Source organism: Dasypus novemcinctus, chromosome 17 (assembly GCF_030445035.2).
Source record: "Dasypus novemcinctus isolate mDasNov1 chromosome 17, mDasNov1.1.hap2, whole genome shotgun sequence".
NCBI classification, from domain to species: Eukaryota; Metazoa; Chordata; class Mammalia; order Cingulata; family Dasypodidae; genus Dasypus; species Dasypus novemcinctus.
This window is the reverse complement of record NC_080689.1, coordinates 20,507,213-20,532,099: the sequence shown is the minus strand read 5'-3', so window position 1 is coordinate 20,532,099 and position 24,887 is coordinate 20,507,213. Positions and strand designations below refer to the sequence as shown.

The window sequence follows — 24,887 nt, the reverse complement described above, 5'->3', positions numbered from 1 at the left end:
ATCTATTAGTGATAGTGCTAAGAAGAAAGACTCTGACTGAATGTCTTTGAAGGGAGGGTCCTGGTGATTCTGATGCAGTTACTCTTTGGACCACTTCTGCAAAGACCTCCAGAAAACAATGCCTCCTAAATCTCCTTCTGCTCTATCGTCGAACTGTGACATATACTGCCTGACTCCACTTACAGAAGGTATCTAAAACAAGCAAATTCCTAGAGTCACAAAGGTGATTTAGTAATTACTAGGGGCTGGGGGAAATGGGGAAGGGGAAGTTGTTGGTTAATGGATATGGAGTTTCTGACAGGGGTGAAGAAAAAGTTTTGGTAATGGATGATGGTGATGGTAGCACAACATTGTAAATGTAATTAATGCTGCTGAATGGCATAGTTAAAAATGGTTAAAACAGCAAAGTTTAGGTTATATCTATGTTACCACAATAAAATTTTAAAAATAAGAAAGAATATAGGAAACGAGTGAGCTGAAGACGACCAGCAAAGACTAATTTTCTTGTGCAGCTCATAAACGGGTCCTGGAGCAAATGCTTAAAACAAATTTTGAAAGTATTTACACAATGCCAGTATCAGGGTAAATGCATGGTTTCATAAAGTGACCTTGTTGAAACAGCATCACAAATAATGTATAAATTCTTATCAACACAAAAGGAGGCAGAAAAGGAGGAGAAAAAAGAATGCAGTAAGAAGAAGAAAGCCAAGACATAGTGCTATTATCATCTTGGGGAAAGGATGTGGGGGGTGGGGAATAAATATGTCCTCTCTCTACCTAGGGCAGTGTTTCTTCTTTCACTGCAGGGTTATGGGTCAGATTCCAGAGGACTGGTTTTCTAGTAAACCAGAAGATTCCACTTTGTTTTAGCAATCTCAATTCAGAAAGATCATGAAGACAGAGCCAAGAAACATCAGACCCTGGAAATACCAGCTGTGAATCTTTAAACATTTCTTATAAAGTATAGAGCCTAAATCAACCATGAATTCAAGCCATGGTCTTTTAAAACCACTTCCAACATAATGAGTTGTCATCTTCAAGTACAATGACCACAAAAACTTGCCACTTTGCCAATAATCAGAAGTGACGTAAACTGTACCCACTCAGAGATGTTCCCTAATTATTTTCAATGACTCTTCCTGTGTCAAAGAGGTGTCTAATTATTAATAGGTACATCACTTTTATGTGCCATAGAAGTTATAAAATATGCAAATTTGATATATCATCATGATACAGGCATTTTCACTCTACACGTATGCACACACTATTACAGATGGCAAGAAAGATACACTTAGCTTTTGTCTGAAAAAACATTTTTTAAAGGAGCTTCATGGAGAAACTCTTTGTTCAGGAGACACCAAGTATGGGTAAAGACTGGATATGAGGCCATAACAACATCTGGGTCAAAACTCATGCTCTGAGGTACTCTACTCTAGTTCTAAGAATCTGTATTGTGATTATTCTAATGTCTCAGCTCCACATTCTCAATCCAAGTAAAATGGGGAGTTCTCACCTCGATGAGCAGAAGCCTGTGACATGCAGACATGCTCGCTTTCACATGCAGTGTGTTCTTTTACCCCTTGGATCTTTTCCCTGTCTTTACTGATCTTTCGACTCCTGAGAAGAGGGCCCACGCACAAAGTCAACCTGGCAGAGGTTGCTGGAGCAATACCAGCAAATACTTAAGAGCTCCAGGCTCTAAATCTACATATCACTTAGATATATGACACCTTCAGTGATACCTTTTACTGTTGACACAGGTAAGGTTTGGCAAGGATGGCTACATAGAGCAGTCATTTTAGAGCCACTGGAGACAACCAGACTCACTAACACTCAATTAAATATTTCTTAGCTTATGCCAGAAGAATATTTGAATGGGACACTGAAGAAAAACCCAGATGGCATAGGAAGTGGTTGGTGTTAATGACTTACTTAACTCATGTTTCAGCAAATGCAATCCACACACCCCAACTGGTGCACCCCTTCTGCTCATGGAGAAGGCAGCCATCTGGTCACCCGGTCTGGCAGCCGGGCTTTCCCAACTCACTGCCCAGCAGCACCTCCACGAGAAGAGGAAGGCTGTCATCTAAAGTAACCTGAAAGCATTCCTTCCCACACAAGAGGTCAACAGTCCTTAGTAAAATATTTTAGAAGTATTCTTTCGTTAGACTGCTAACCTGGTTATATAGTTTGTGAGCTCAGTTTAAGGAGGTAACCCATGAAAAATGTTACAATGATTCTGAAATCATTATCACTGTCAGAATAACACTAGTATTCCATCACAACTTGAGGCTTCACCCCAGAAATACTCTTATAGTCAGGACAGAGCAGAATGTGTAGAAGTGAAAGGGCAGAGTTCTAAGCAGAACTTAACGTCCCCAGATCCCTTACCTGAGAACTAAATTCATTACTCATCACTAAGAAGAGATTTGGGAGGAGATTCTCTCCAGCCCGACTCTAAATCTACATTCACAATTGACATCCATCCATCCATCCATCCATCCAATACTTTTTCAGCTTGTGGCATGGGGAGGCATGACATCTGTTTCCCCAATTGCTCATTGGCTTCTCTGCAGTGGAAACCATGAAATATTTTTCTTCATTCAAAGTCTTGTGAGAGAAAAGAAAAAAAAAAACAAAAAACCAGTACTTTCAGCCATATAATTAGGACACTTTCCACTTCAATGACCTCACACTTTCCTCTTAATTTCTCCATGAAGCTCCTTTAAAAAACATTTTTTTCAGACAAAAGCTAAGTGCATCTGTCTGGCCCTCTAGAATGGTGTGTGTGTGTATGTGTAGAAAAGTGCTCCTGGGCTGAGGTTCAGAGTTTGTGGATGTTACTGAATGTATCTGCCAAAAGAGGCCTATCTCCAAATTAATATTCTTTTACTTCAAATGCCCATTCTGTTTCCATTTTTCCTTCCCAAAGAGAATTGCTGGAACAACTTCTGGCACTTCTCAGAGGATCCTAAACAATTCTTGTGTCATTTTAACTCAGTTTTGCCCCAGGTCTTATTATTTATATGATGAATAAGATCAAGGAAAGAAAGGTTTTCCAATGATTTCAGAGTTTCACATTAAGTACTGGTCCTTTCTTTTCTTCCTAATCCACATGAAGTTTATTTTCTTCTGTAGACTTAGAGAGCTTAACCTTAAGAGTTTCTTTCTGCTTTTTTTTTTCTTTAACCTTTATGGGATTTTTATGGTTGCAAACTATATGAGTGGGTTCGTGTATTATTTGGCCTGTAGTGAATTTACATTCTACTTTGAGTTTTCCAACCTTTCTCTTCCTTTTAGTTAACTCACGGTTTATATATGAATTTTTCCGCTTATTTGGCATTTACAATAGAAAGATCCTGACAAACTTGAATTTTTTTTGTCTGATCTCAAGACCTGTGTCTAGTTAAGGGCACACACCCACACTGAACAAAGAGCACATGATTGCACAATCCAGCAATGGCAGAGCGGGCATGGGAGCTGGACCTTGTACCCGACACTGTGACTCTACAAACTTCACATACAAAGAGTTTTTCATACCATTTGGCATCATTAGGGCACTGTAAATGTTTGTTTCCAGCAACTAGGCAATAAATAAAGCATATCTGAAACAACCAAAACCTTAGATGCCAAATGAGTTTCAAATGTAGGTTACTGTTAAGAGAAAACGATTTAAAATAAAGGACATCCTTGTACAACAGAATAAGTACACACATGTAATGTGCTGTGATGCAAAACTGGATTTGGGGGCTATTTTCCAAGAGTTGGCTTCTCTTCAGATAGGAAAGTTAGCATGGAAATGTTCACGTTTTAAATATATGAAAACATGAGGTTACTCTGAAAAGTGAGCAGTAATTGCAACCACTTCAGTGGCAATTCTAACAGTCTATTCAGTGAGCAAACTCTTTCAAATGTTTTCAAATAAATGCGGAATACCACATTTACCCCAGGTAACACAGAAATATAATTCTGCCAAAATTATGAATTCTCAAATACTCCAACTGTGATTTACATTCAAGAAAACCATTCCTCTAAGCCATCCCATATGTTCTATTAATTTCTATTCTTTGCATGCGTTAAGGAGACTTTAGTGATGCCTGTACCCAGCCTAAAGCACATAAAAATCAACACTTCATACGATCTTAGGAACAAAGAATTATTTTTAGGACCCTGGAAGATGAAACATCACTTTCTACAAGAATAAAATAATAGGAATGATTTTTCCCCTGTATCTTAGCTCTCTTTGTTGAGGTGACAAACAGCACAGAAGTCTCTACATCTCATTATTCCTATTCTTTTACTTTCTATAAAACAAGCCAAAGAAACACCCTCTGGTCTCATGAATTTAATGAATCTCATTAGATCTATCCATGGCCCACTTAATTTTTCTCCACTCCATCTCTAAATCAGCGCTGGATTCTCTGACTGATTTTCAAGAATATACCACTCTTGACATTTGTCAAGGATAGAGTTGCTTAAAACAAGGCTGTTGATACTTATCTTCCCCTCACAATCTTCACCCCAGGGTCAGCTCATCAATCATAGCTTTTATATGATCTCTGAAGCCAAAAAGTTTAGAACAGTCCAACTCATCACGGTCTTTTTTCTACACAACCTCCTATACTCAGATCTTGACATTTGGGGAAGCAGACTTGGCTCAACAGGTGGAGCATCCACCTACCACATGGGAGGTCCAGGGTTCAAACCCAGGGCCTCCTGACTCATGTGGTGAGCTGGCCCACACGTGGTGCGATGTGAGCAAGGAGTGCCGTACCATGTAGGGGTGTCCCCCGTGTAGGGGAGCTCTACACACAAGGAGCACGCCCTGCAAGGAGAGCCACCCAGCGCAAAGGAAGTGCAGCCTGCCCGGGATTGCGCCATACACACGGAGAGCTGACACAGCAAGATGACGCAAAAGAAAGAGACACAGATCCCCAGTGCTGCTGACAAGAATACAAGCGCACACAGAAGAACACACAGCAAATGGACATAGCAGACAACTGTGGGGGAGGGGGTTATTATTATTTTAATATATAATTTTTACATTATTAATCATTATTTTAATTATTATTAAAATGAATCCCTTGGATTCATCTCTTTATTTTCAACTTTCTACTTAGATCAGGTCCTGCTCACTTCAAAACTGAACTAAGACGCTCAAAGTTGATAGCACCACTTTCTTGGTTTCAGCCAGGCTCTTGCTGCACTGAGCATGGCACTGTTGAGCAAGCTGAGGGCTCCTGACAGCACGGCACACCGCAATTCTGACAGGCTGAGCTAAGCTACCAAAATGACAATCAGGGATTCAGTAAGAGAGCTTGGTCATTAAACTGATTTTGCTTTACTTTTCTGTATTTCTATCATCTAAGAGTTGGTCACAGAACTTTAAAACTGTATTAGTTCCCTCTCAGTTGTTTTCCTTTTGGTTTAAGAGTTGTCCAGATGTTGCTCATAATTATTACAACACATATGATTGCAGACACATTTTTTGGCACTTCTTGCCTGTAAATCTCTAGAACAGAGTGAATTTCAGCATTTGTCAAGGTAGCTCTTCAGTTACATTTACGTGTGTTGTAAATATGCAAATATGTATTATAGTTTAGGAAATCACCTTCAGAAATACAATGATCTCCTGATTAGATGTCAGTGAGTTTGAATTGTTGATATAATGTTGAAAATGTTGTGTGTCTGATTTTTATATAACAAGCTTATTAAATACATTTTTGTGAAAGCTAAAGAAAAATGAACCAAGGCAAACTTCTCTTCCTTCCCTTCTCATGTCTGCCATCCCCACACCTGCTCACCCACCCACTCCCATTCACCTGAAGGTTAAAAATTCTAATATTCTTTTTTTTTTAATTCATTTTTAAAAAATATTATATTCAAAAAATATGAGGTCCCCATTTACCCCCACCGCCCCCACCCCACCACTCCCCCCACAGCAACACTCTCCCCCATCATCATGACACATCCATTGCATTTGGTGAGTACAGCTCTGGGCATTGCTGCACCTCATGGTCAAATGGTCCACACCATAGACCAAAAAGAGAATGTATTAAAATTACAGTTTTAAGTTCAGCCTAAAGATATTATTCTATTTATGAGTCTAGGAAATTTTTTTAATCATTTTCTCCTTTTTCTCATAAGAAAATTTCAAATATGCTCAGATGTTGAAAAAATAATATAATGATTGTCTGCAAACCCACCTTTCAGAGTCAACAATCGTTAAAATTTTTCTGTATTTGTGCATGAAAAAGATTTGAGAGTAAATTATAGATATCATGGCCTTTCACCCCTAAAACTTGCAGCATATATCTGTGATGTGTTGAGGTTGTATATTCCCCAGAAAACAAGTCCTGAAAGTTAATCCATTCCTGTGGGTATGAACCATTGTAAGTAGGACACTTGTGGATGTTGCTTCAGTTAAAGTGCAGCCCATCTCAGGCAGGATGGGTCTTAATCCTCTTACTGGTAGTCCTTTATAAAAGAATGAAATGCAGACAGAGAGAGAGAAAGCCACAGAAAACAGAAGCTGAAACCAATGAAACCTGGAAGAGAAGGGAGAGACTAGGAGACACTACCACACGGCTTGCTGTGTGACAGGGGAGCCAAGGATTGCCGGCAGCCAGCCCTGGAATGCCACCATCTGCAGGGAGAAAGCATTGCCTTGATGGTGCCTTGATATGGACTTTCTTTTAGCCACAAAATCGTAAGCTAATAAACAACCATTGTTTAAGCCAACCCATATCATGGTATTTGCTTGAGCAGCCTAGGATACTAAAATAGCAGCTCTTAAGGACATTTTCCTATAAAAACCTATTAATACCATTATCACTCCTGAGAAAATTAATAATAATTCCATAAAATCCAGTCCATATTCAAATCTCCCAGATGGTTTCCAAAATGTCCTTTTGAACTGGGTTTGCTTGTTTTTTAACCAGGACTTAATTAAAATTGTTGTTGTATCTCTTTAGACTTTTTACAGAAAGTTTTCTCACTTTTTTTCATAATATAATTTTTTGAGGAAATCAAGCCAATAATGTCCTACAGTATGAATTTGCTTGATTTTTTGAGGGTGATATTTTAAACTTGTTCTTTTGCCTTCTGTTTCCTATAATCTGGAAGTTAGGGGTAAAGACCTGATTAGACTCAGGTTAAACATTTTTGGCAATAACACTTCAAGGGTGATGCTATAAACGTGACCCTGCATCACATCAGAAAGCACATTATGTCAGCTTGTGCCACTGCTAATGGTGCTGAGCTTGATCACTGGTTAAAGGGCCTTCATGACACTCTGACCTTGCCACCAAGTCACACATACTGCACTAAGCCTCTGGTTTAAGAGGCTCAATAATCATGCAGCATCCTGCCAAGAATCTCTAGCTATTTTGTCTCTCTGATCTCTTCTGATACCTCTTGCACATCCATTTCTTGCAAATGTTCTCTTTACTTTGTTTAATTACTCTTTCCCTTTTCTTTATGAGCTTGTGTTTCCTAACCATTTGTTCCTTTTTCTCCACCACGCAAGAGGTTCCTGAAACGCTATACTCGGAGTTCCTCTGAACCTAAATATATTTATCACAGTTCATTTGGGCTTTCTGTTAGAGTGTGCCATAGAAACAAAGGCTGTTTCTGCCAAATTTATGTCAGCTATGCCTTCTCATGGCAACACCTAATTATCAGTGCCTATTGATAATGAGATTGCATTAAAAAGGCTCAATAGTTGGAGCAAAATAAGAATCCTGCCACTGAGCAAAGCAAGAGTGAGCATTTATGTAGTTCTTCTGCCATTCATTTAAAACCTATTTATACCTCCTGGCTGTAGCTAAGTTTGCAAACCAGCCATAGCATGAATACACAAATATGTCAAATATCTTTGTAAAAAACATCTTAAATACTATTGACTATTTACCAGTAACGTATTTTCTTAACGCCTGGATCATGCTAAGTGCACAGATTATTTGTATAATCATGGGCATCAAGCAACCTTTCTCACTAACAGGAAGACATATATGCTGAAAATGTTTTCTGAAAACAGGTCTTATTTGAAGCTGTGTATCAGTCACTACACATGCAAAATTAATTAAGAATTGAGATCGCTATCTTGATCATTCAGACTAAAAGTAGAAAACTATCCAGATAAGGCAAAACTCTTCCACTGAGTTGGTATTATTTGGATAACTTCAACAATTATCCAATTCATTTTGATTGGAAAGTGCAGCTGAAGCTTACAATTCAATAATTTGTTTTTTTTTCTTAATAGCAATCATCTACCTAATATTGCACAAGAATAATAAGTTTGTTAATTGCTCATTTCTTGCTTTTTGTCATCCATATTCCAACTTGGAAACTGGGATGGAAGGTACTGGACACCTAAATTTTAAAAGGATCTTCTTCTTCCCTTCTCTACGACAAATCTTAGCTGGACTGGCTAAACAATGCAAATAGCGCCAAATTCGTCCTCCTTCCCCCAAGGCTAGATGAAGCAAAATTGTGAAATGTAAGGAGTGTGCCTTCAGCATTCCTGCCCCTATTAGAACCTGATCTCAGCGCAAGAATCCCACCTTAACTTCTAAGCTAAACTGAAATCAAAGATGCTCCTTCTCCGAAAAGCATTTACTTAAACCTGGTCTTCTTTAGGAGCCATTTCAGATACCTATAGGCAGATAAAAGCTGTGTTTGGGCAATGGAGGCTTTCCCTGCCTTCCTGATACTACCTGACATAATAATCACACACTCTCTTTTTAGGTTTGATTATCTCTATCAGTATCTTCAAAACTGATATTTTCATAGCTCTATAACATTTACCAAGCAGTGCTCACATTAATTATCTTGTTTCTTCTTGACAAAACCCAGAGAAGCAGATGTTCTTATCTCCATTTTCCTGACAAGGAGGTTGGCGCCCTGCCACCAAGTGCTGGGCCCACGGCTCTAACCAAGAACTTATAATTTCACATGCCTCCTTCCTTTCAGGTCTACAAACCAGTGTTCCCTCAGTGCCCTGGAGGAAAGGTGATAACCTACCACTGACTCATCCAGAACCTAAAAGTGTTGTCCAGGTTTCTAAGCTATGACGATTAATTCCATTATCCCAAAATATTTCATACACTCACAATAATTTTTAACTATTCAGGAAACAATGGAGGAGCAATAAGACACCCCATTGACTTTTCTCATGGAGTGCTCAAAATATAACCAAAGGGTAGGAGAAGAACCAGAGAGCAAAGCCTGCGTCACTATCTCACAGTCCCAAAGCAGGTAGCACCCAGTGATTGGGCTAGAGGAACCAGTAATCTTTATGTTGCTTTCACTATGCACATTCAAGGATGAGTTTTTTTAAAAATTTAACTTTCCTCCCACTTTATGATATAAACATAGACCTAAAGTTACATGTAAATCCAGTCATATTTAAAAACACTTAAAACAACTTGTGATGGTTTGTATTTTGTGAATCCCAGAAAAGATTGTTCTAGAACTAATCCATTTAATACAATCCTAATTTGACTGTATTGAATTCCACTGAGGAACCTTTGGTTAGATCACTTGATTAGATCACATCAGGGCTTTTGACTGGACTACATCAGTGAGGTATGACCCAGGCTGGGTCTCTGCCCTCTTGCTGGGTCTTACACAAACTGAGAACAAAGAGGAAGAAAGAGACACAGAGAAATAAGGTCTGCTATTTTGACCTTGCCATATGACTCCAGGTTTGCCTACTGCTGCAGAAAGACAGAGTAGCCCCAAAAGGCTAAAGGAGATGAGGCCCAGGGAAAGATGCCTTCTCCTCTAATCGCTGCACTCAAGCAGTTATTAGAGAGAAACCAGCAGACATAGTATCTTGCCTTGCCATCTTGCCTCACCTCATAAGAGATCTCCTGTTTAACAGCCAAACTTCAGTGAGAAAGCTTCTCTAATAACACATTCATTTCAGCATTTTCACAGCCTCCTAACTGTAAGCTTTTATCCTAATAAAATTCTCAATAGAAAAGCCAGTGTGTTTCTAGTATATTGCATGGGCAGCCTTTGGCAAACTAAGATACAGCTCATGCATTACCATTCTACTTATGAATTTTTATTATGATGAGCTCAAAACTCAACTAGCCAACAAACTACTGCAAAAAGGCACAAATATTTTCAAAATCTTTGCAGAATATATCTCACATACCGTATGTCATGCCTGACAAATGTTTTAAATACAAATCGCCCTAACTGAACAAATATAAATAAGCAATAATGGACTTCCAGCAACATTTCTGGAAGCTCACTACTTAAAATGATCCTTTATATCAAGGGCCTATCTGATCTTTTGTGTAAAGAGCCACAAGGTAAATATTTTAGGCTTTGTGGGCCATGTGATGCCTATTGAAACTACTCAACTCTGCTGTGTAGCATGAAAGCAGCCACAGACATGCCAACAATATATTATGAAACTGAATTTACAATCAACAGGCCCATGGACCTAGTTTGCAGACCCCTTCTAGAGAAAATCATTTCGCCAAGCATGGCTTTCTTATTAAAATGAGACCATTTCTAGAATATACTACTAAAATGGGCAGGGCAGAACTGTTCACCTGTGAGCCGATAGTTTCCTGGAAGCAGCGGCCAAGCTGTGTCTTAGCAGCCACAGGATAGACGTGAGGAATGATCTGCTGGTGGGAGTACGTGGAATGTACCGTCTGCGTCTTCTGGACAGGAAGCCCTTGGTAAGAGATCTGGGATTGGCCTGGTTGAGCTTCTTTGACCTTCTGGCCTGTCGGGCCATCGACTCTTGAAACCTGATGTATCTGGACTGAAGCCTCAGGAGGATGCTTCACATGGATATTTACTATGTTTGGAGGAAATTTCACTAAAACAGATGGGGGAGAAAGCTTGTCAATAATGAATAATTAACATTCGAGCCAGAATTTTTAAAACACCTAAACACATACACACACAGGTGAATTTTATGTATAGAGTGAATTACACATGTATATTGTGTAGTTTGATGGCTGTATAGCCATCAAAATTCCTAGGAATAAAAGGGTATAATCAACATAAAGATTAAACCTGCATTTATATATTTCAAGAAGTAAAACTGTGATTATAAGCAGAAATTAAAATCTCATTAAATAATACATTTATAAGACAAAAATATTTTTTCAGGAGAGTCACCTAGAACTACAAAATGTATGCTGCTTTAGTGTAGGCACATTTTAATCAAAGAGTAGTGAAAGATTACTTCTGAATTTCTCACAAAATTTCCATCAGAAATATTTTAGGTTTTACCTTTCTACATCAAAATGTAGAAATCCAATTTCAGAATGTGTGATTCTCTTACCCTAAACAGCAGAGTACATACATACTCTTCTGACACACACAAGAAAACCAAAATGTGTTATTTTATATCTGTAACAAGCTTAACTTTCTACAGATTTCAAATAAAATCTCATCTTTTGATGCAGAGCTTCAGGTTTTAAAAAAATCAGAGCCAGTAACAATTCTCTGACCCCCTTTAAAACATTGTGCATTTAAAAGAGATGCCAGGTTTAAAAGACTGAATTAGTTATAAAATTTGTGAGCTCCAAGTAACCTACTTTACCTTCCTCTAAAGATGAATAAATTGAAGCCCAGTGAGGCTAAGTGACTGCTCAGAACTAAAACCAAGCACTCTTCAACTACAAAGTAGACTTGTCATTCATCAGTAGGTACTCAGTGACCCACTATGATATTACTGTGTTGAGGTCCAGAACACTGTCTTATCCATCTTTCCATTTCCCAGGCCCTATCAGAATAGTATTGTTTATTAGCTGTCAGTGAAAAAACTCATCAGAAAAGGACTCTTTTTTTATTTTCTCACTTCCCAGATACCAACTCTCTTTCATCTAGAACATAGAATCGCCACTTACCAGGGCCTACGTGTTGTCCCTACTGCCATTTTTCAGGCCACAGATCACGTACTCCTTTTTGTGCCAATATCAGACCTGGCCATGTACAAATACTTAAGTTTCTGGATAGCTCTGAAAGGTTAGCAGAGGTAGGTGTTATGGGAAAACAGAATAAAAAACTTACCTTTGACCCCTTGCTGGTTAGTCATGGTCAGAGGCAAGGTATGTGTAGAGTGAACAGTTCCCAGTGTCTTGCCTGATTGCTGGGAATGCTGGTAAAGTTTAGATCCACTGGCACCCTGGACTGGAATCTGGCAAAGCTTCCCTGTGAAATTTGGAGGGCACTGGCATTTGTCCCTTGAACTGCACTGGCCACCATTCATACATGGGAGATGACAAATCACTGGGAGGGGGAAAAAAAAAAAGTAAGAAGAGTTGGCTCATTTCTCAACTGACAATCAATCAAAAAAAAAAACACAACAACACTCTGAAAGCCTCACGAGAAAAGCAATGTGCTTCATACAAGGGAATTCCAGTAAGAATGAGTGCCGATTTGTTATCAGAAACCATGAAATCAAGAAGGCAGTAGGTTGAAATACAGTATAAAGATAAAGACTTGCAGTAAAGCTAACCATTTGGGTAATTATAAATGTCAATATTATTGTATTGTACTGTTTGATATGTAACTCCACTTCTTACTTTCTATAGATGCATAAAAAGTAATGATAAATCTAAGTTTTTGGACATATACTGTACAAAGATATAAGTGGTAACAAGTATAAAAAAATGGCAGGGGGACAGAGGAGTTTAGAAAAAGTATATGTGCATGCTATTAAAGTTAGGCTGGTATCAAACAAAAAATAATTATTATATATTTGTGATGTTAAATTTTAACCCTATGTTAACCACAAGGAAAACAGATGAAAAATATATCCAGATAAAAATGAGAAGGTCCTCAAAATGGTGGAACACAAGAAAGGAAATAAATATAAAAGTAGGCTCTAATGGAAGTAAGGACAAAAAAGCTATAAGACATACAAAGGCTAAACAGCAAAATGGCAGAAGAAAGACCTGTAATATCAGTAGTGACTTTACATGTAAATGGATATACACTTCAGTCAAAAGGCAGAGATTGGCAGAATGGATTAAGAGAGCATGACCCAACTATATGCTGTCTGCAAAAGACTCGCCTTTAAGATCCAAGTAGGCTGACAGTGAAAGGATGAAAAAATATATACCATGTAAGTAGTAACCGAAAAAGATCAGGGATGGCTATACTAATACCAGATAAATAAACTTTAAGTCAAAAACAGTTATGAGGGACCAAGATGGTCATTACATATTGATAAAGGGGACAATTCAACAGGAAGACATAACAATTTTTTATACACACACATACACACACACACACACACACTTAACAGCAGAGCCCCAAAATATATGAAGCAAATACAGACAGATTTGAAGGGAGAAACTGATGGTTCTACGTTTATAGTTGAAGACTTTAACATATTACTCTCAATAATGGATAAAACATTCAGTCAGAAGATTAATAAGGAAGTACAGGACTTGAATGATACACAATATCAAACAGACCCAACAGAAATACATAGAATACGGTACCCAAGTGTAGTAGTTTGATATGATTATGAATTCCAAAAACAGATATTGGATTATGCTTGTAATCTGATCTGGACCTGAGCATGATTGAGTTATGATTAGGGCATTGAGTCCCTATCCCTTGGTGGGTGGGGACTCACAGATAAAAGGCATGGCAAAGAACAGAGTTTAGGGTTTCTGATGTTGGAATTTTGGTGTTGGCGTTTGATGCTGAAGTCTTAAACTGGAGCCCCAGGGAAAGAGACAGACTTCGCCTGATAGTCTACTGCTGACCTTGTGGAGAGAGGCAAAGCCTAGAGAGCCTCATAGTCTACAGCTGACCTTGTGGAGGAAACAGTGGAGCTGAGCCCAGAGGAACCCAGAAAGCATGAACCCTCACAGATGTCAGCAGCCATCTTGCTCTAACATGTGGAATTAGACTTTGGTGAGGGAAGTAACTTATGCTTTATGGCCTAGTAACTGTAAACTTCTACCCCAAATAAATACCCTTTATAACACCCAGCGTTTTTCTGGTATTTTGCATAAGCACCCCTTTGGACAACTAATACACCAAGTTACACAGAGTACACATTCTTCTCAAGTGCACATGGATCATTCTCCAGGATAGACCATATGTTGGGTCACAAAACAAGTCTCAATAAACTTTTTTCAAAAACTGAAATCATACAATATATATTCCCCAACAGTGGAATAAAGTAGAAATCAATAAAAGAGGGAGAAAGAGAAAATTCAAAAATATGGAAATTAAACAACAAACTCTTAATAATGTGTTAAAGAGGAACTCAGAAGCAAAATTAAATGAAAATGAAAATATTGCACACCAAAATTATGGGATCAAGCAGAGGCAGTGCTGAGAGGGAAATTTACAGTTTTAAATGCTTACATTTAAAGAGAAGACAGAGCTCAAATCAAAGACCTAACTGTATACCTGGTAAAAATAGAAAAAGAAGAGCAAACTAAACCCAATGTGAGAAGAAGGAAGGAAATAAAGATTAAAGCAGAGATAAATGAAATAGGAAGGGAAAAAAAGCCAATAGAGAGAATCAACAAAACCAAAAGTTGGTGCTTTGAAAAGATCAACCAAATTGACAAACCGTTAGCTAGACTGACAAAAAAAGAGAAAAGATGAAAGTAATGAAAATCAGAAATGAAACATGGGAACATTACTACTGACCTCGCTGAAATGAACTGTAAATGGATACTACGAACAACTGTATGGTCAATAAATTAGATAACCCAGAAGTAATGAACAAATTCTTAGAAACACTCAAACTATCCTACATTGATTCAAGAAGAAATAGATAATCTCAACAAACCAAGTACTAGCAAAGAGATCAATCCGTAATCAAAAACATCCCCAAAAAGAAAAGTCCAGGACCAGATGGTTTCACAGGGGAATTCTACCAAACATTTCAGAAAAACAACTCTAATTCTGCTCAAACTGTTCCCCAAAAAAATGGAAGAGGAGGGAACACTCCAAAATTCATTCTACAAAGCCAACATCACCCTCATACCAAAGACAGAGAAAGATATCACGAGAAAACTATAGACAAATATCTCTTAAGAATATAGATGCAAAAATCCTCAACAAAATACTAGCAAACCAAATCCAACAGCTCATTAAAGGAATTATACACAATGATCAAGTGTGATTTATCCCTGGTATACAAGGTTGATTCAACATAAGAAACTCAATCAATGTAATACACCACATTAACAGATTGAAGGGGGGAAAAAGATCATCTCAATCAACACAGAAAAGGCATTTGACAAAACACAGCATCCTTTCTTGATAAAAACACTTCGAATACTAGGAATAGAAGGAAACTTTCTCAAAATGATCATGAAAAGCCCACAGCTCAAAATGCTATTTAATGTTGAAAGACTGAATGCCTTCCCTCTATGATCAGGAACAATACAACGATGCCCACTGTCATCACTGTTACTCAACATTGCAGGGGAAGTTTCTGCAAGAGTAATTAGGCAAGAAAAAAATATATAAGGCACACAAGGTAGAAACAAATAAGTAAAACTTTCCCAGTTTGCAGATGATATGATCCTATATACAGAAATTCCTGAAAATTTCACAACAAAGCTCCTAGAGCTACTAAATGAATTCAGCAAATCAGCAGGGTACAAGATCAACACTCAAAAATCAGTAGTGTTTCTATACACAAGCAATGAAGAATTAGAAGAAGAAAACAAGGAAACTATTCCATTCATGATAGCAACTAAAAGAGTCAAATGTCTAGGAATAAATCTAATAAGGGTATAAAGGACTTGTACATAGAAAACTACAAAACATTGCTAAAAGAAATGAAAGAAGATCTAAATAAGTGGAAGAATATTCTGTGTTGATGGACTGGAAGACTAAATATCATTAAGATGTCAATACTACCCAAAGCAATTTATAGATTCAATGCAATTCCAATCAAAATACCAACACCTTCTTTGCAGAAATGGAAAAGCCAATCATCAACTTTGTAAGTACATATGGGGCTCTGAATAGCTAAGGCCATCTTGAAAAAGTAGTATGAAGGTAGAAGACTCACACTTCCACATCTTAAAACTTATTACTAAGCCACAGCAATCAAACAGCATGGTACTGGCACAAGAACAAACACATAGCAATGTGAAAGAACTGAGAGCTGAGTAAACAATCCTCACATTTATGGCCAACTGATTTTTGACAAGGTGGCAAAGACTACTCAATTGGGAAAGAATCTCTCTTTAACAAATGGTGCTGGGAAAAGTGAATCTCCATTTGCAAAAAAAAAGAAGTAGGACCCCTACCTCATACCACATATAAAAGTAAACTCAAAATCGATCAAAGACCTAAAGATAAGAGGTAGAACTATCAAATTCCTAGAAGAAAATATAGAAAAGCATCTTTAGGACTTGTTCTAGGCAATGGTTTCTTAGACTTCATACCCAAAGCACAAGCAACAAAAGAATAGATAAATAGGACCTCATCAAATTAAAATACTTTTGTTCCTCAAAGTTTTTCAAGAAAGTAAAATGACAACCTACACAACGAGAGAAAATTCTTGGAAACCACATATCCAATAAAGAATTAAAATCACATATAGATAAAGAAATCCTTCAACTTAACAACAAAAAGACAAACAACTCAATTGAAAAATGTGCAAAATATTTGAACAGACATCTCTCCAAAGAAGATATACAGGGAAGTGGATTTGGCTCAATGGATAGAGCGTCCACCTACCACATGGGAGGTCCAGGGTTCAAACCCAGGGCCTCCTGACCCATGGGATGAGCTGGCCCAAGCGCAGTGCTCATGTGCATAAGGAGTGCCATGTCACGCAGGGGTGTCCCCCATGTAGGGGAGCCCCACGTGCAAGGAGTGTGCCCCATAAGGAGAGCCGCCCAGTGTGAAAAAATGGCAGCCTGCCCAGAAGTGGGGCTGCAAACATGGAGAGCTAATGTAGCAAAAATGATGCAACAAAAAGAGACACAGATTCCTGGTGTTGCTGACAAGAATATAAGTGGACCCAGAAGAACACACAGTGAATGGACACAGAGAGCAGACAACTGGTGGGGGGTGGGGGGGGGGTGAGGGGGGGCGGGGAAGGGGAGAGAAAGAAAGAAAGAAAGAAATCTTAAAAAAAAAAAAAAAAAAAAAAAGAAGATATACAAATGGCCAGAAAGCATGTGAAAAGATACTCAACATCATTAGCCATTAGGGACATGCTATCAAAACCACAGTGAGATATTATTTCATACCCATTAGAATGGCTATTAACTAAAAAAAAGGGGAGGGGGGACAAGTTTTGGAAAGGATATGGAGAAAAAGGAACACTCATTCATTGCTGGTGGCAATGTAAAATGGTATAGCTGCTATAGAAGACACTTTGGGGAAGCAGACTTGGCCCAGTGGTTAGGGCGTCTGTCTACCACATGGGAGGTCCGCAGTTCAAACCCTGGGCCTCCTTGACCCATGTGGAGCTGGCCCATGCGCAGTGCTGATGCGCACAAGGAGTGCCCTGCCACGCAGGGGTGTCCCCCGCGTAGGGGAGCCCCACGCGCAAAGAGTGCACCCCGTAAGGAGAGCCGCCCAGCGCGAAAGAAAGTTCAGCCTGCCCAGGAAAGGCACCGCACACACAGAGAGCTGACACAACAAAAAGAAACACAGATTCCCGTGCCGCTGACAACAGAAGCGGACAAAGAAGAACACACAGTAAATAGACACAGAGAACAGACAACTGGGGTGGGGGGGGGGGGGGGAGGAGAGAGAAATAAATAAATCTATCTTTTAAAAAAAGAAAGAAAAAAAAAAGACGACACTTTGGTGGTATCCCACAAAGCTAAGTTAGAACTATCATACAACCCTGCAATCCATTACTAAGTATACACCCCAAAAAATTCAAAGCAAGGGATCAAAAAAGATATTTGTATCACTATGCTAACAATGTTCATAATGGTATTATTCATAATTACCAAAAGACGGAAGTAACCTCAGTTTCCATCAACTGATGAATGAATAAACAAAATACGGTATACACACAAGATGGAATATTATTCAGCTATAAAGAAGAATGAAGTTCTGATGCATGCAACAACATGGATGAACTTGTGAGATATCATGTTGAATGAAATAAGCCAGTCATAAAAGGCCAAATATTGTATGATCTCATTGATGTGAAACAATTAGAATAAGTAAACTCACAGAGTCAGAATCAAGAATATAGGTTACCAGGGGACAGTGTGGGGATAGGGAATGGGAAGTTAAAGTTTAAAATGTACAGGGTTCCTATTTGGAATGGTGGAAATGATTAGGTAATGGATGGTGGTGATGGCAGCACAACATTGTGAATGCAATGAACAGTGATGAAATATGTATCTGAATATTAATAAACGGGGAAATGTTAGATTGTATATATGGTTACAGAAAAAAAAATTTTTTTAAAATCATGGAACTACACTACACAGTGAACCCTAAGTTAAAACAAAGAACTTTAATCAATAGTACAATTATAAAATGTGCTATCATCAATTGTAAGAAATGTTCCACATCAATGTTATTTATGTATTTTATGCATGATTGTTCTGTAAACCCACAACTTCCCTAACAAAGGAATAATAATAATAATAAATACAGAAGACGGTAAACAACCAGAAGCCAAGGTCAGACTGCTAAACTGGGATTTAAAATGTAGCGAGGAGAAAGGGAGAGAGAGACTAGGGTTCTAGATGAGGAGCCCAAGACAGAAGCAAATAATGCAAAGCCCAGGTCAGAGCTGAAGGGGAGACTGAAGTAATCATCAGTTGGAACAGAGAAAGCCAGAGAAAAGAAGATCTGTACTGAGTATTTAAGGTGACATTGGCCATATGAGACTGACCTCACCCAAGCCAGGTCCTTCAGGTAAATAAGTAGCTGTATTCTGAAACCTATACTGACCGACCCAGGAATAGTAAATGCTATCTCATTAGACTTATACTGGGTAGAGGCTGACTTTGGACATCCACGAGATAACCAAAAGTCATGGCACAGAGGTCCCTAAGGTCCTTTAAAAGCTAACATTTATAATTGCCCAGTTTCCCCTTTGTATCTCTTTAGAGCAGTCCAAATTAAGTAGTGTCAGCGTCACTAAAAAAATCTGGATGCTTTCCTCCTTTCTCTATGTTAAGTGGGAGTATTAAGGAGTAGCATGAACCCTCCTCCCTAATCTCTATCAATTCCTCAAGACACTCACCTAAAATAAAAATGTCTCCTATTTAAAAAAATAATATTTTAAATATGGACTAAGTTTTTTCCAATATCATGTCAAGTGTGAATGAATAAAAATAGTCTTTAGAAAATGATGCTGTATTTGTATTGATTTGTAATCCTGCTTTATATAAAGACATGCTTTCTACGTAAATGAATCTCCTATTCCCTTGTGGAGGATGGCCACCCTTCAGTTACCACAGTACATTAACTGTGAGGAACTGCATAAAGCACAAACTTCACTACTTGTTCTCTGGCCCACAGATACCTGAATAGCAGGTGTGCATCATGACCAATGACCAATCCTATCACTTCTTCCAAAGTCTGTCTGTGACTGGTCACTGCACACCTGTGACTCAGCGCCTGCACAGACAGCAAAGCAGGTAGCTGTGTTGCTTTCTGTAGCAGTTGATATAGTTATGAATTCCAAAAATAGATACTGGATTATGTTTATAATCTGGTCTGTACCTGGGCATGATTAAGTTATGATTAGGGCTTTGAATGGGCCATGTCAGTAGGGCCTTGACTCCCCTCGGTGGGTGGGGACTCACAGATAAAAGACATGGCAAAGGACAGAACTAAGGGTATTTGATGTTGGAGTTTTCATGTTGGAATTCGATGGTGAAACCTTAAGCTGGAGCCCCAGGAAGTAAGCTCACAGAGGAAAGAGAAGCAAGCCCCAGGAAGAGAGGAACCCTGAACCCAGGAAGAATCAAGATCCTAGAAGGGAGGAACCCAGGAAGCCTGAACCCTCACAGACATCAGCAGCCATCTTGCCCCAACAGGTGAAAATAGACTTTGGTGAGGGAAGTAACTTATGCTTTAAGGCCTGGTATCTGTAAGCTCCTACCCAAAAAAAATACCCTTTATGAAAACCAACCAATTTCTGGTATTTTGCATCAGTACGCCTTTGGCTGAGTAATACACCCTCTTGTCTCCCAGGATAGGAAGTCCATGTGGCACTTTATAAAAGTAGACAATCGAAAGAGAAAACTGGCCAAAAAAGAGAAAGCGCAGTAAAAAATAAAATGAAAAGTGATTAAGTGTAAGTGAAATTGAAAGTGGTTATGATGAAACAGATGATGATGTCCCACAGAAAATGACACTAAGGGGACTTTTCAGGGGTATCTCATGACATTGAAAACACAAAGGATAAAATGTTGAAAGCTGACCCAAGCTTAGAAAAGAGTATGACAATTCACCAAGGTCTAGAAAAGATGCTTGCTCCATAATGTAAGTTACACAATGGAAAAAAGGCAAGTACTATTCAAACTACCTTGATAAGTTTCTTGCAAAGAAATAAAAACACTTTACTTTTCAAGGGTTCTAATGCTTTAAATTAAGGATACTAACTAAATATTGGTTTTACTATTTTCTCATTTCCCTGTAACATAACCTACAGTAGGAGTTTTTAATATTTTGACTAAAAATTTTAAAGGTCACAGAACTAATGATTTTTCTATTTATTATGAAGATCATTCTGCATGGTTTCAGCTTACATGTTAATTCTTATGGTCCCATACTACCATGCAAAGTGAGGGCAGTCTATAATCTATACAAAAAAATAGCTGAGTTTATGATAGTCCAGGGACCCTCCAAAATTTTTATACAACTATCTTTTTCCTTTTTTTACAAAGAAATTATTAACCAACTTATTCTTACTAGATACTTGTGGTATCAAGAGCAGACTTTGAAATCTAACATGAGCTTAAGTAATTGTGTTTAAGTCTACCTTTTAAACCACCTGAGGTAGCTTATATACAATTGTTTTAAAAACTGCATTAATATAAGTGGAACATCAATAATCCTAAATGGAATTCCAATAGACTTGTGCCTCTTTGGTCATAAGGGAAATCATTTCAACCAGTTGAAGGCCATTATTTACAACCATTTAAGAATAAGAAATAAATCTCTATTCTCTTGCTTCAGCATTTTCCAAAATCTAAATTACAGTACAAAGTTCTTTGCTTTAGTTCAGTAATTACACATTGTACCTTTGTGGCACGTGATCTTTATGTAGGTAAATAGTCTTTTATATCAAAGAAAACACTTTTAAAATTAACCTACAAATTTAAGCATCTAACTATGAATAGCCTCTTTCTGTTTCAGAAGTTCATGTCATTCTCAAAACATTTTATAGTGATGTATATAGTCCGTGCTGCCAGTGTTCTATAAAACATTCTCAGAACATAAAGAAAAAAAAAAGAATAACTTATCTTAAAGCCTGACTTGAGAAACCAGTGGTATGCTGGTTCCAAGTCTAGCTATGGCACATATATTTTAAAACATATAACTGGAAGATATAACAGGAAGTGCTGGCTGGGAAATTCCACAACCTTGTCAGCTTGACTTTTGCTGGCCATCACCATAATTCACTCTACTGCATCACTTAGGAACAAGTGCAAATAACTAGTGGTATGTGGGCCTATAGCCTGTTATTCCAAAAAGTGTAATTCCATGACAACCACTCAAATTATCTCATGGCACGACTATAAAATGTCAAAATGAGCAAAAGGACCCATGTTAGGAGAACAAGCTGGAGGTTTTAAATATGTCAAGTGCTTCAGTTGCATTCACCATTCACTTTGGTCTGTAGTACTCAAGAAACTGTACTGACAGAATATTATTCACCTTCTATGCCTCATGAACTTAGTTTAAATGAACAGATTTTAATGACCTGCATACAAACATGAGTAAACTTAATTTTCCAAAAATTTGTACTATAAAAGGCATACATGTTATTTCTTTCTTTCCTGTTATCTTAGCTGACTATAAAAATAGTTCAGCTGTTTGTCCTCCCTCACAAGGAGTTCTAAGAATGTTCTTTTTCTTTTAAGATTTTATTTATTTCTCTTCCCTTCCCCCTGTTCTCCGCTCTGTGTGACCATTTGCTGTGTGTTCTTCTGTGTTCACTTGCATTATCCAATGGCACTGGAAAACTGCATCTCTTTTTTGTTGCATCATCTTGCTGTGTTAGCTCTCCATGTGTGCCGTACCACTCCTGGGTGGGATGCATTTTTTCACGCAGGGCAGCTCTCCTTGTGGGGCACACTCCTTGTGCGTGGGGTACCCCTATGCAGGGGCGCCCCTGCATAGCACAGCACTCCTTGTGCACAGAAGCACTGTGCGTGGGCCAGCTCACCACACAGGTCAGGAGGGAGGCCCTGGGGATCAAACCCTGTACACTCCATATGGTAGATGGACGCTCTATCAGTGGAGCCACGTCCACTTCCCTAAGAATGTTCTTAACTGTCTATAACACAATAGCCATTCCATTCACCCCCACTTTCTCTGCCATTAGACAGACCATTTCAAGTTATTGTGGCTAAGGCAGAACAGAGAAAACAAACCTCCATGTGAAGGAAAACTGACATCTGTCATTTCACAGAAAAGACACATACACGACCTTGATTTGAATAGCTAAAAATTTCCAACTTGCCTCTAATTAAAAGGACTTCAGCATTTCTGCCAATATTCCTTAGAGCGTGAAAAAAAGGCAGTGATATTTTAGAGAATAAAGTTATCTCTTTATTTCTCCCCCTAAACAGATCTACATTGCCCTCTTCTAAAGGGTGACCTTAAGTCCTATTCAGCCAGAAAGTAAGTTAGCACTGTAGTAATTTAAACCATTTTTCTTGTAATAAATAGATGCTACAGCAAACCAATGCTTACTTTAAAAACCTATGCCACTCTAAAAATCTGTATGCTTGCTTTTTACTTGAGTATGCATCAACCAAAAAATGGAATGGAAAGCCAAAATGGAGTTAACCGTCTTCTGAAGTTGGGACAGGGAACTGGGGAGCCTCGTCCCACATACGAGCCAAGAAGGGCGAGGCCTGGGAGGCGATTTACTAAAATTTAGGTTTCTAATGGAATGATGAGGTTTAAAGTTTTATGTTCTTAAATGGCTTATAGTCAATTCTTGTTGTCTAACTTATACTGACTTCCAGTCTCCATCAAGAAAATGTTTGTGATAGGGCAGTTTGGAACCACCTGTCCAAGGAGGTCAAATTCAAAGTAAAAGGCAAAGAATCCAGTGATGTTAAAGGTGGCAGAAGAAGTTAAGATCTGAGTTAAGATCTTAAGGTCAGGCAAGGCTTGGAAAGGTCCAGAAACTAAAAGAGGCTGATGCATAAGGAGAAAGGGAGAAAAATTGGGTTTGAGGTCAAGAACAGCCAAACAAGAGCTAGATTCCTGTCTCTTTCCACAAGGCATGTAAGGTAGTTTACAAAAGTAGATACAGTAAAACAGAAATGGATAAATAATAAGTTAAGAATTAGGACCCAGACAGACAGAAATCATCAGAAACCAGATATAAATCATAGTCAGGACCAGGGGAAAAGAAATGAGGATAAGTAAGCTGTAGAATCCTCTATGGATGAATGTGCACTGTAAATCTGGCTTTGAGTTCCTAGACATGATTTTACAGTTTTGAATGAATCACCAGCCAGATTCACGTTCCATTTCAGGAATGTTTCACTTAAAACTCATTAAGGAGATTATCATTCTGAAGGTGAAAGCATCGTTTTTGACATGTGAGAGAAGGGAGTGGAGTGAGTTCCAAAGGAAATCTTGGGGCAGAAAGAAAAAGGTTAAATAAGAGAGTTAAAAATGCACCCACTACACTTTCTCTGCCAGAAGCCATCTTTCTGTTTTACCTGCTTTAAAAATGAATATAACCACTTTCATCCCACCTTTACCCTACCAAATATTCCTAACACTGGGCTAAAGCTAAAGGAACTGCCGTTTTCAACATTTGCAAACTATCAACCTTAATACACACAAAAATTCCAGGAGTACCACTAATTCCTTAATGCCATGGGCATTAGTAAATGCTTCAATGCCGTGTTCTGTTTACAATCCAGGAGATATGAAGCGCTCCCCACACACGTGCCCTCCCCTGCCACACACACCGGAGATCCCAATGGGGACTGGCCCATTCATCATCACAACTTTGTTCATGGCCTTCTGTCCATTTATCTTCAACCTCACCAGAACTGCGGCCTATGCAATTTGATTTAGTTTCATACTTTACATAACCTAAGGAGCTCTATATATCCAGCATACCACAAAATTCCCCTTCACACTCTTTACCCCACGGATGCTGTCATTGTTGTGTCTCTTAGTCATTCCTAAACCCCAGGGCTCTTTTACCCTTGGGAAAACATTGGCAGGCTGCGGAGTACAGTAAAAACAAGAATCCCAGGATCCTGGATTTAGCGCCTCCTCTGGTGGCCTCCTTTGAGAATGGGGGCAAATCATGTCACACTGTAGATCACAGTGACCCCATCTACAAAATGAGATGGAGAGGGGATGGAGGTTCTGTGTAAGTAGGCAAGGGATTTGGGCTACCACAAACTAGTTTTATTATTATTATATTTTCTATACTCACAAATTGGTAAAGCCTGGATGGATATTCAATTTACAGTTATATTCACTGCAGTTCACATTTGTATTTTTCTTGTTAATACATAGTCTTCCTACTCTTGTGTGTTAACATACTGCTCTAGAGCCTTAATAATTAACATGTTTAATAGCTATTTCATTAGTAATATTCCATTAAGTTGACTCATGGCAAATTACATGCTGATGGCCTGCAGTCTGGAGTTACGTACTCCAGAAAAACATGTTCTTAAACTTAATCCATTCCTGTGGGTGTGAACTCTTATAAATAG

General features: G+C 38.4%; 1 protein-coding gene across 8 annotated transcripts in view; it reads right to left on the bottom strand.

The window, feature by feature from the left end:
• The window catches only part of LTBP1 (latent transforming growth factor beta binding protein 1), a 410,312-nt gene that overhangs the window by 177,619 nt on the left and 207,806 nt on the right, over positions 1–24,887 (bottom strand). For all 8 annotated transcript variants that reach the window (XM_058278378.2, XM_058278382.2, XM_058278380.2 and 5 more), the window contains 2 exons: positions 12,049–12,267; positions 10,572–10,846 (listed from right to left, as the gene is read on the bottom strand). In XM_058278378.2, the coding sequence (XP_058134361.1) occupies positions 10,572–10,846; positions 12,049–12,267 (494 nt within the window). The remainder of the gene's footprint in view (positions 1–10,571; positions 10,847–12,048; positions 12,268–24,887) is intronic.